This window comes from Ictalurus punctatus, chromosome 16 (genome assembly GCF_001660625.3).
Source record: "Ictalurus punctatus breed USDA103 chromosome 16, Coco_2.0, whole genome shotgun sequence".
Lineage (NCBI taxonomy): Eukaryota > Metazoa > Chordata > Actinopteri > Siluriformes > Ictaluridae > Ictalurus > Ictalurus punctatus.
Genome location: NC_030431.2, coordinates 98,268 through 110,587, shown reverse-complemented (window position 1 = coordinate 110,587; position 12,320 = coordinate 98,268). Strand labels below are relative to the sequence as shown.

The window sequence follows — 12,320 nt, the reverse complement described above, 5'->3', positions numbered from 1 at the left end:
GCTTGCTGCGTAACCACAGAACAATCAGAGTACCCATGCTGACCACTGAAAGCACCTACAATGCACACACACACACAACACCCACCCCCCCCCCCGGGAAACCTCGGGTCCTGGCATTCAGGTGGATGTTACCGTGACACTTACCACCTACCTAAACATTGTTGCACCCCTTCAAGCTGTCATTTGGTATTCCCAAATGGCAGCTGCTCCTTTTTGAACATGACAAAGAGTTCAAGGTATTGACTTGACCTCCAAATTCCCCATCGAGCATCTGTGGGATGTGCTGGATAAATAAGTCCGATCCATGGAGGCCCCAACTCTCAACTTACAGGACCTAAAGGTTCTGCTGCTAATATCTTGATAGCACAGCCAGATACCAAAGCACACCTTCAGAGATCTTGTGGAGTCCATACCTCGACGGGTCTGAGCTGTTTTAGCGACACAAGTGGGACCTACACAATATTAGGCATGTGGTAAATGGTAAATGCTGCACTTGTATAGCGCTTTTATCCAAAGCTCTTTACACTGTGTCTCATTCACCCATTCACTCACACACCAATGATAGCAGAGCTGCCATGCATTGCTCTAACTTGCCATTGGGAGCAACTTGGGGTTCACTGTCTTGCCCAAGAACACTTCAGCATGTGGAGTCATACGGGCTGGGAATTGAACCGCCAACCCTACGATTAGTGAACAATCCGCTCTACCACCTGCGCCGCCCAGGTTTTAGTATGGGTGATCGGTGTATATACAAGTTTGAGATCACTCAACAAACAGAGTGAATATGTTTGTAACACCGATTACACAGTTCACTTTTTTGAAAAGGAAAATAGAGCTGTTTGTGAATGTTAAAACATCTGCAAAGTTTCAAAAATCAAAGCTCATGACAAACAGAGTTATAGACTCCCAAAAGATGGAACCGATCCTGAACAGCTTAAACGAGTCGTTAATAAAATTCAGACTCACTTCCTGTACACACCTACGTAGGTATGTAACAAAAGGTTCCGCCTATGGTCGTCATCAGCTGCTCACAAACAGACGGAGGTGCAACTCACTACGGAAGTGGGCGCTTCCTTTTCGACACCCGCTGACATCGGTAGACCAATCAACAGACTGGGATAGCTGACCAATCAGAGCAGAGTATGCTCTCTGAAAAAAATGAGTCGTTTGTTCATCCATCCATCTTCAACCGCTTAGTCCTTTTCAGGGTCGCGGGGGAACCTGGAGCCTATCCCAGGAAGCATCGGGCACAAGGCGTGGTACACCCTGGACAGGGTGCTAGTCCATCACAGGGCACAGAATCGTTTGTGAAACTGAAGAAAAAAAGGTAATGCTGCAGTTTAAATTATGAGCACATTAAAGTGTTTTTTGACCTCGGATGCGTGTAAATCTATTGTATGAGAGCTTTAAAGTAAAATTAACCACGTTTCAAAACCATAATAGGCGCGCTTTAATGAGTAGCCCATAACTGTTGTATCCTGTTGTCGCCACTAGGGGTGGTGATGCGTCTAAACCGTGATACTCTTCACAGTTCAAGCCAAGAAGAAGTAGAAGAAAAAGAGGACGACAATAGCGAGAAATTACTATAAATATAAATATATATTTATAGGATTGAGGTGAGTTTCTGTATTAAATTAATTAGAAATTTTATAACATTTCTCACAAAGAGCATGAGTAAACGTCAACGAATGTAGGTCCTGTTGAGTCGCTAGTCAGCTAAATAAAGTAAAGTGCTTTAATAAATCCCTTTCGGTGCACTAGCTAACCAGCTCGCAGTTAGCATGAACACTAAGCATTAGCGATCATCTGAGGCTGCATTAGAATAAGCAGCACAGGTACATATTTTATATTTCAGGTGAAACTGATGCATTGTAAACGTCGTGGCTCGTGTTTAGTCTCGCTGTCACCCCTCCCCCATACTAATCCTCCTTACTATCTACATAGACAACCACAACTGGTTCTCTTTAACCAAGTTAGTTAGGAAAAGTTAGTACTTTTAAGTCAAGGTGTCTCGTTATTGATCCTGAAAGACATTTTCACTACTGATCTCAGATGTATAACAAAACATCCAGTCTTCTTTTACTACTGCCAGACATTCAAGATGTGGCCTGGGTGACTAAAAAGCTTTAATGAATGAAAGTATGTCTTCTCAGATGAGGCAGCGAGTCTTCACTGGGGTTGTGACGCAGCTGCAGGACCGCCATGGGACCGTCGACCGCGACGTACGCTTTGCGATGAGGTCTGTCTCAATCTTGAAATGCACTGATCGAAGGCATCGTTGCGATGTAGTTGTGTGTTCACGCTGAACGTTCTGTTTCTGTAGTGCTGTAGTAGGAAGAGCGCCCTTGGTCGGCGAGAAAGTGCTGGTGAAGGCGGTGCAGGATCCTTCGCAGTCTGTCAAGTGGACAGCACAAAGAGTGCAGGTGCTCAATGGCCAGGTAAGCCGTCAAGGCATCGTTGTACCGTTTGCTTCCAATTTTCCACTTGATTACGAAGTCAATTCGATTGAATCTTTCCCGCATTCTCCGATAAGCCTTTTAAGTCTCCTCCGCCACTGCTGCACTCCACGACACCAAACCTGGCGCCGGGCATTTTGGGAAACAAGCGTCAACCACTGCTGAAGTCACCTAAAATACCACCGCTGATTCCTGGCATGCAGCCGAATCCAGGTTGACTACACCAGCGTACTGCTGAAACGGCCATGTTATATATACAGTTCTTATATACAGTGTACAGTTTTTATGTAAACATGTCATCATATACATGCTGATTTTATTCTCAGGGGGCATGCTCCAGATACCCCACCATCAGAAGCTGCCATGGGCTGCCCCCTGGGGTGGGGGAAGCAGGAAGAGGCACAATGAGGTTGTGGCTGGTCGGAGAGGCCGACACTGGTGAGTGTTGGTGAATAGTAACTAGAGATCGACCGATTGATCTGTTCTGCTGATTAATCAATGCTGATAATCGATCGGTTATCGGCAGAAATCCACGCCGATAATTTTTCCTAGTTGAGAAGGGTTTGCTTGCATTACTGTCTAATACGAGTGCGGCTTCTAGAGACGAAATAAAAACTGTCGCTGACACATTTTGTTGTGTTATTTGAAGTGTTTGTCTAAATTCATTTTGGATATCTCTATTCTTATTAGTGATTTGAAGTGTTATTTTTTGGTTCAGTTTGGATGTACCAAGGTACCGCATGACCAATATGGTAAAATCCACTATGGGTCAACCTCTAATAGTAACAAATTAGAAATTGCTGTTCCTGTAGTTATATTTTGATGAATTTCCCAGGGCTCCTTTGTTACACACTGCACTGTTAACAGTATTTTTGTCTTTTGAAGGAAACTAATTTCCTTAAAGGCTAATACTTTATCTTTTCACATATTTTATACCACTGACAGGTTGTATGTTCTCTCAGCATGCAGTCAGAAACCTGCCAAAAAAACAACTGTTCTCTTCATCTAACTGTTCATTGCTCAACTTAGGGAGGAAGCCGGTGGCTCTTGGGGAGGGGACAATGCGCACCAGAAGAGACGGCGATGGAAAGCCCCGTCTGAGGAGGAAACCTCCAAAAAGAGCACCTCTCAAACCAGCACGAGCTCTCCTCTCTTCTCCTTTTTCCCACGAGACAGGTGGGTCTGCTTGCAGCAAAACAGTACAAGGTTGATTAAAGGACCCGGTATCACAGTATCCTTTCGTTTCCCTTTTTCAGTCAGGCCTGTGATAATCTGGAGCTGCAGCGGCGCTACCCACACCTCCACGTACCTCTGTCTCTTTTTCATGTGCAGCTTTGCTGGCCTGAGAGCTTCCCACCTAGCCAGCCACTTCCTCTCGCAGGGCCATGTCACTTCCACGTAGGCCCACAACAACCTAAGATAGAAGCGGCTCCATCTCCAGACTCCACAGAGAACTCCAGCTTCTCTGTTAAGGTAACGTAATGAGGATTCACAGGTCTCCAGGTTGTCCATCTAAAGCCAGGATGTTTACACTGTAGGATGTTTGTTTTTTTGTATAAGAGTGTATAAGAACTGTTTGGTCGTGAGTTGAAATGACCAGTTTTACATATGATGTGACTTGTTCAGTTTTGGGTCACTTAGTGCCATTACAAACATTTTTTCCCAACAAAAAATGGGGTCAGTCCATCTCAAGTAGTCCAGTAATTGAAAAGTTGGTTGCTTGACCATTTTCAGTGTTTCTAATATTTTTGAGTGATTGCCTCTATGTATTGGCATTGCAAAAAACCCCCAGTTTTTAAAAATTGTTATTTTACTTGTTTTAACTACGACGGCCATCTTTGTGTCATGACACACAACAAGTTTTGGTTATACAGCTTTGTACGGAAGCCTCAATATCTCGGCTCAGGACACGCCTAGCTCCTTGGAACAAAAACTCGTCTCTAGAGCACATTACAAGGTACATGGTCATACATTTAGCACATTCTTGGTCCTTAGAGTTAGAACTTAAGTCTAAATGTAATGCTATAGATTGCTCACAGTTTCACTTTTATGGCCAATTTATAATGAGAAGGGTTCGAGTCTCAGTCTTAATTTTTTAGCAGGTTCCTGGGTAAGTGTAGTGTGCATGCAGAACATTTCAGGTTTGAGATTTCTATTTTTCAGCGTCCGCTCTAACCATCACAGTGTAAAACAGGTTATAATCAGGATAAAGAATATGTCACCAAAATACTGCTAAATATTCTTGCCTAGTCATTTACAGAAAATGCGTTCCCATTGCCCTTGCAGGTGCTGTTACTGTCCATGCCTGGCATTGAGGACTTCTATGCTCAGTGTTGTAACTATGCAGAGAACAGGAACGGACGTGGAGATGTGATCCATCCTACAACACTGTTCAAGGTTAGCACATTCCGTCCTGTCTTATTTTTCATCTTGTGAGGTCCCTTGATTCAATTTAAAAAAATATATATACAGTATTGTAGTTTTGATTGTTTTATTACTTGTCATATAATTTGAATCACATTATTACCAGAGAGGAAATTCTTACATACGAGCATACGCGTACATTTTAGAAATACACATATGGTAAACAAGAGATGGTCATAACTGATCGCACATAAGGTTGTCGAAATGTATATTGAGGTGAGTGCAGGTAGGACAGTTGGACCCTGTCTGTCCTTGAGACTGGACTTTTGCACTGAAGTCTGCATTGTGTCCCTGGGTGCGTCTCATTCGGCTCCCTAGTTCAGTAGTCAGCTCTGATCAAGGAGTTGGCCATTTTAAGGGTTGTCTCGAGTGCAATGGAACATTCGCACCATGAAAAAATTCCCCACAATGCATTGCAAAACCCAGGGATCGTGAGGGGAAAAAAAGAAAAAAATGCAGACAAACGAACTCTCATCCAACTTTGTCTACAAATGTAAGTAGCTTGGTATCTTGATTTTAAAATTATTTGATGTTCTAAATACAGTTTGTTTGAGCGTAACGACTTTTAAGAGCTTAATAATTTTTTTTTTTAATCCACTAGCTTGCCTACGATCCTGCTTGAAGTACCATGACAGAAACGTGTGATTAAGCTAACAGATTTCAATGACGTATTAAACTGAAATATTTTGTACGTTTGGGTTTTTACAGCGGTGACATTTTACAACGCGAGGGTTGGGGTTTGTCACCGGAAATCGAGTCGTCAGTGTCCCAACATGTAGCGAGCCGGGATCCTTACCAGAACTCGAACTTATGTACACGATATACCGAGTCATGACCTAGGGAGCTGAGGACTTGTATTATATCCTGTTGTATTATTTGCCAGAAAGTTTGGTGTTGTTTTTTATTTAATTTCTTCATTCATCTTCATCAGTAAGTGATTTATTCTGCACAAGGTCGCGGTGTCTTGGACCCCATTCAGCACCACAGACAAAATAATGCTGCCGAACGTTTTTGCACTAAATCGTAATTGGGACCTCTTTGTTTCACCATTTGTCATTCTGTATTAGTTTCTATTACTGGACAAAGCAGGAGAGCTGCAGCTCCCTGGAGGTTCATGGTCCAAAGAGGATGGGTCCAATCCATCCAAAGACAGCACCACCATCATACGCACTGCAGTACGCTACGTGACTGAGCAGACGGCTCTGGACCTTTCAGCATGTACACAATGGTCAGTAAATACAGTATGTACTGTATACACCATTTCCCATCGTCATGATCCGGCATGTTTGGGCATGTTCTGCGTCCGAGTAGACAAGATGATGTTCTATACGTATGATTTATACATACTCATCACAGAATCCATCTTGTTAACCGTGTCTTCCTTTTTCAAGGCGTAAAATGACCGAGCTGAGATTACTTTCCGGGGATAAAATGGAAACGGTCGTCATCTTGATGCCAGATGTGTGGAATCTAGTGCCGACAGCAGAAGAATGGGTCAAGTTACAGGAAGAGCAAGGGGTTAGGACACTCACGTTCCTGCTTGTTAATCACATCTGAAAACACCAGCAAAATTTCTTATGCATATATTGAATATTATTTGTCTTTTGTTTTTTGTTTTTTTTAGCAGGAGTCTCCTCTCCCTGATGTGCCCTCGCTGGTAGTCCAACCCACTGCAGGGTTCACACTGTCTGCAGTTTCTCTATCAGCTTTATTAGAGCCACGGATGTCACAGAGCAGAGACGCGTTTGAGGTCTGCATCCATACCTTGGCCATAAAAACACGCAGCCAATCACGCTCGCGTTTAGCAAAATCTCCAGCAACATCATGATTTTTCCACTTCTTTAACAATGCCGGTATAATCTGTCAGATCAAAGCTAGGAAATTTATATTTCCTGTTTTGGGCATTTTAAATAAATAAATAAACAAATAAATAAGAACTTGCACAAACATGAAACACTGGAATGTAGAGATCAGGCTCTTGTTCATTTTCCACCAAATTCAGAGACAAACGGTAACCGTGACGACAAAGAAAAGGAAATTAAATCATACCTTGCTTTTGACAGTACAAACAACACCAATGAACAGACTGTGTCTGTGGGCTTATCTCTGTGTGTGTCTGTCTGTCTGACTGTCTTCCTATATATATATATATATATATATATATATATATATATATATATATATATATATATATATATATATATATGTATATATATATGTATATATGTATATATATATGTATATGTGTATATATATATGTATATGTATGTGTGTGTGTCTGTCTCCATATCTGTGTGTCGTTGTGCATCTCTCTGTATGTGTATGAGTTCCTCATTGTGTGTCTGTTTGTGTGTATGTCTGTGTGTATGGTGTTGCACGTTATGTTGTGTGGTTTATGTAAACCCTGTACAGTTCCAGTTCCTGTTGTTGACTTACGATCCAGGACATTTGCTTAATTAAAGTTTTTAAAGTGTTTTTTTTTTTTTCTTTTTTTTTTTTTTTTTACAGCTGAGTGTGTGTGTTTGTGCGTGTGTATGTCTGTGTGGTATTAGGTGGGTTTGGTGAGCGAGCTCTTCAGCGAGATGCTCCAGAGGGATTTTGGTCTGCAGCTGTACCACTCCCTCTCCAGCCTGCCTCAGACTCCGACTGCGACTCTTCCTGACTCTGAAATCCAGGCGGCAGACAGCAGCGCTTCTCTGGTAATCACATCTGGTCTGAACTGGTTTAATTAATATGCTTTGTATTTCAAATGGTAATACATTGCAATTTTCATACCCCCCCCCCCCCCCCTTTCATTCTCTCCATCAGGATGATGAGGCAAAAAGGATGAGTAAGGACATGAGAAAGAAAGGAGCAAGTGATGCCAAGAAAACAACAAAAAAAGAAGGGGAGGAAGAGGAAGAGACCAAAATGGAGGATGACCAGGAACCGAGTGAACACCAGGCAGAGAATCAGGAAGAGGCTGATAGCCACACAGAGGTTGAAGAAGCAGTGGCTGTTGATGACAGTCAGTCACTCAAAGATATAGTAAGAGCAAATATACTTACATGATATTACATTTTTGTTATTTTTTCTAAAATGGAACCTTATCAGTTACATCTTAGGAGTAGAAATATAGTATGTCCTGTTTAAACAAAGGAGTAAAATTTGACCAGGTGTGCTGTTATAGGAAATTAATCAACGACAGGGTGTTGTGAAGCAGAGTTACTGTTACCATCCCCACAGTCCATTATTGTTCTTGTACTGCATGTCCTAAGGTGTTTTATTCCTCTGACATCACAGAAATTTGCCAACTTTTACTAATTAAAGTACTTTTATCCATTTATGGCTATATGAAATGTTGTGGAATATTCCCAAAACAGCTATAAACAGTTCTCACCAGCATCTTTTTTTTTCCCCACCTGCTTGAGGTTAGTAAGACACAAGACCCATTAACTGTTACAAAGCAGTGACACTGGAGACTCCTTCCAAAAATGTGATTGCAGAAATGAGCGCAAAATGGAAGGAAAGCCACAATATTTGCAGGAGTTTGTGATTTTTTTTTTTTTTAAATTCTGAAGAATATTTTTCCTGCAGGTTTGGACTGAGACACGTTCAGCCAAAGCCCCCTTCGTTTCACGTGCGTCGAACATGAGTACAGCTAAAAGGTCCTGTGAAGGACCGTGCAAAACAATTTGGCTGAATTGCAATTTTGCCAATTCAAGTAGTTTCCGCAAAAGAGCACACACAACTGCTTAAAAATCGAGCATTTCTGTCCGGAACAGTCATTTAAATAAAATTTTTTAAAACTCCCTTAAATCCTGTACGAACTGAATAATGCACCTTGCTTACGTTTTTCAATTTAAGCTATATTTCTGCCCATAGGACCCTTTTGACAATTGTTTCCAACCCCTTATTGTTACATAAACTCAATTTCCTTTGCAGTAGTAAATGATTCAGTGTTTCTCTTTTTGAATTGACACTCTCTAAAGGAGCTTCCCCGTAGGGTCCTTTTGTCCTGGGTGTTTTTCGACAGGCAGCTCTCTGGCTCCCTGAGAGAAGAGGATGTTCAGAACATCCTGCTCTCCCTCGGGCTCTACCTCACTACTGCTCAGGTATCTTTCAGTTAAAAATGATGGAAAGGAAGGATTTGAATTGTTATTTGTAAAAAAAAAAAAAAAAAAAAAAAAAACTATTCAGATTTTTTTTTTTAAATAAATGTATTTCTCAGGCACAGGATCTGGCTGGAAAGATGTCCATGGACGGGAAGTGCATGTACCGTAAGCTGTGCTCTCGCTGGACCGACGCAGACGAGGTGGCTTGTGACCTCAGTGCCGAGGGTATGACGAAATGACATACAACTCCACCCAAGCGCAGTGCTTTTGAGAATACATTCTTCATCGTGTTTTGCATTGCCATTTCTGCTGTCAGGAAATAAATCCCTGTTGCCGGGTGTGCCTCGTAAGGAGAAGGGCTCTTCCCGCCGCTCATCCAGCAACGCTAACCCAGATGTGGTAAACTACAAAGGCACCGTTCTGAACATCCCCAACCTGCTGCAGCGTCTCGAGAGCAGCAGAGCAGCACAGCACGAGATGGAGAAACGGCTCGCTGACCTGCAGGCAACGCTCGGTACGGCAAGGAAACGAGGTCACTCCTTCTCCACACGGTTCAGTGCTAGAGTTGATGCGGTGGTGTATGTGAGGGGGGGGGACCCTTAGCACTTCATTTCTCAATATATTTGTAAAAGTGAAAATTGTGAAAACTCATTTTAAACAATCCGCCAGTGCAGTAGGGAATACCGGTGAGGAAAAACATGGAAACTAAGTTCCTTACTAATCTTCCTGAGGAATTCCTGGTCTAAGCGTTGTGTGCGTATACCACTACCTAGTGTGTGCCATACATTTGCTTTTTTGTTGTTGTTTTACAATATTTACACCCCTACTGTGTAGCCAAATGCCACATTTTAAACTTTCATCAGAGTTAATAACTAATAACAAATGTTTATCATTCTGCACAATTGTTTTTGTCCATGTTTTTAAATGAATTATTTGCTAATAGTACAACACCTTTTGTTGTAATATGACAGAAGATAAAAGCAAAAAAAGGTTTGTAGGATTTCCATGTTTAGATGAATTAAGTGGTAAGGAATCATGGATTTCAGTTTGTGCATGTTTGTGTTTTTCAGAGGCAGCCAAGGCGAAGCCGGTCTCCGATGAACAGGAGCAGATGAAGAGCAGGTTAGAGAAAGTCGAAGCACTCAACAAAACCTATGAGAAGAATCTAAAAGAGAACGCCGGCCACATGCTCACCGTCATCGAGAAGATGCAGAAAATGGTGGATCAGGTAAAGACCGGAAATTTAGCTTCCTTCCATTCGTGTCAAATTTTTGAAACGGAGATCCTTACTTCAGGTTTTTGCTTTTTCCAGACGACAAGCCTTACAAGGACAAAGGACGTGAAAGGAGACTAAGAGTAAGTTTCTTCAAATGGCAAAGTTAACAGGGGCATTTTAAAAACCTCGAAACCAATTTATTTTTCACCTCTTTTAAACCTCGTTTGGGATATGAACTGAGTTGTACATTTTTATTTTCAAAACCTCAAAATGCTCAGCTTGGCATTAAAGTGGCACACATGGCAAAAGTCTGATTTTGTTTTAAAAAGAAAAACAAACTGAAATCATGTTTGAGTAGCATCTTAGAGCCTGCACAGATGCATTAATCTGGCAAAGTTAATGTCTTTATATTTACTGTTTTATTGTTTGCTTTATTTTGTCTAATCCCATAAGTAGGAGAATTATATTAAAAATGTTGACTTTTGGATTTTTTTTTTCAAGTTCTGGTCCACTGAATTGCTGTATGTATATTTGCCAATCAGTGTAAGGGTCCCTTGTTGCAGATTTATTAAATTTTTTTGTTCTCAGTTTTCAGACAGTTTAACCTAAATGCTCCCAATAAGGGATCACTGTTGTTGTCAGGAATTGCTCAGACTGCTGCAATAACAGAAATCTAAAGAAAAAGTAATAAACCTGACCCTGCTTTGCCACTTGATTGGGTGGCTATAACGTGGCTTGACTTTTTTCCCCCTTAATTTATGAGTCACTCAATTGAACTATTGTCTGTCACGTTTTCAGTTCTTGTTTGCACTCCTATGATCCAACAATAAAAAATGCCATCACGAATAAAAACTTGTTTCAAATGAATGCGCTCTATTATTTCGCTATACAAAGAGTCGACTCGTACACCTGGTTAGAAAATATAAATGTTAAAGTGCCACGGCATTTAAATCTGTCATATAGAGAAAGGTGCACTCAGGGAAGTGTAAGAAACAAAATCACAAGTGCCACAAGCAAAATATTGCATATGAAAATATTATTATTATTATTATTATTATTATTATTATTTATCTTCAGTAATCACTTTATTCTGGTCAGGGTCAGCATGGATCTGGAGTGTATCCTGGGAATGCTGGATGTGAGGCAGGAATATCATGGGTGGGACACCAGTGAATTGCAGGACACCATGCACACACATTCTGCTGTATGTTTTTGGGAGGTTGGAGGAAACCGGGCAGCCACAGGGAGAACAGGCAGTAACCAGAGCTCAGGATTGAACAGGGATCCTAGAACAGGGATCCTAGAACAGGGATCCTAGAGCAGTGACGTGGCAACACTACCCAAGGTGCCACTGTGCTACCCTAATGTATTTATTCATTTATGTATTCTTCATTTATATTATATTTTCATTTACAGCCCCCCCCCCCCCATTCTAGTTCATTTGTTTGTGCTGTACACATTTGAGTTTGAGATCAAAAGATGGATATGAGACAAGAGTTTAGGATTTCCTACAAATTTGGTGGTCTGATATGTCATTAACACATCTACATATAAATACCAGAAAATAAAAGCTGATATTCTAAACTCTCTTCTCATATTCATCTTTTGATCTCAAACCCAAATGTCTTCAGCAAAAACAAAACAACAAAAACAACCGAGTGTGCAGCTCTCCAGTGGGCCGTTGTGGTACTCCGCAGTGGGGTGCTCGCTGAGGATCTGATTCTGTAGACAATAATAAATGCGTTTACTTTTTAAACACTGAAATTTGCGACAGGCCACTTTATATCATTTAGTAAATCTCCATATTTTTTGTATAAGACTCAGAAGGGTTAACATTAATGTTATCAGTAATCAGTATTTACTCTTAATCTGTCAGTAGGTTTCTGTAAGATGGAAAAAAGACCCAGTATTTATTGCTTATTTAATATTGAAATACTCCCAAACAGTAGTTCAGTATTACTTACAGAGTAATTAATCGATTTTAGTTGGAAGTTAATAGGAAAAACTTAATAGTAAAAAATCAAAAACCCACATTTAATGTCTTAATCATTATAATAAACATGTAATCTTCAATGGCAGATTTAGATTTATTTTGTAATGAAAACCTTTTTTTCCATTTACACTTCTTTC

At 40.9% G+C, this 12,320-nt stretch overlaps 1 protein-coding gene across 6 annotated transcripts; it reads left to right on the top strand.

Moving 5' to 3' along the window:
- The first annotated feature begins 1,214 nt into the window (after positions 1-1,214).
- ccar2 (cell cycle and apoptosis regulator 2) lies at positions 1,215-12,226 on the top strand. Of its 6 annotated transcripts, XM_053686860.1 has the most exons (19): positions 1,215-1,327; positions 1,495-1,616; positions 2,154-2,239; positions 2,324-2,438; positions 2,534-2,669; positions 2,783-2,894; positions 3,486-3,632; positions 3,713-3,929; positions 4,743-4,853; positions 5,948-6,108; positions 6,272-6,398; positions 6,505-6,630; positions 7,433-7,579; positions 7,689-7,907; positions 8,852-8,974; positions 9,091-9,199; positions 9,291-9,506; positions 10,045-10,202; positions 10,287-11,057. In XM_053686860.1, exons 3-19 carry the CDS (start codon positions 2,154-2,156, stop codon positions 10,326-10,328), a joined length of 2,352 nt encoding a protein of 783 aa, XP_053542835.1. In that variant the 5' UTR covers positions 1,215-1,327; positions 1,495-1,616; the 3' UTR covers positions 10,329-11,057. The 6 variants fall into 6 exon arrangements, with proteins under 6 accessions (XP_053542835.1, XP_047016651.1, XP_047016649.1 ...); XM_047160695.2 differs by lacking the exon at positions 1,215-1,327 and having other exon boundaries at positions 1,485-1,616; XM_047160693.2 differs by lacking the exons at positions 1,215-1,327; positions 1,495-1,616 and adding an exon at positions 11,289-12,226 and having other exon boundaries at positions 2,127-2,239; positions 10,287-10,330.
- The last annotated feature ends 94 nt before the right edge of the window (positions 12,227-12,320 follow it).

Coding starts and splice junctions, on each gene's coding strand:
- ccar2 (XM_047160693.2), top strand. CDS start 2,130: ATGAATGAAAGTATGTCTTCTCAGATGAGGCAGCGAGTCTTCACTGGG. Junction 2,670..2,782: donor TGGCATGCAGCCGAATCCAG/GTTGACTACACC, acceptor TTTTATTCTCAG/GGGGCATGCTCCAGATACCC. Junction 9,200..9,290: donor TTGTGACCTCAGTGCCGAGG/GTATGACGAAAT, acceptor TTCTGCTGTCAG/GAAATAAATCCCTGTTGCCG.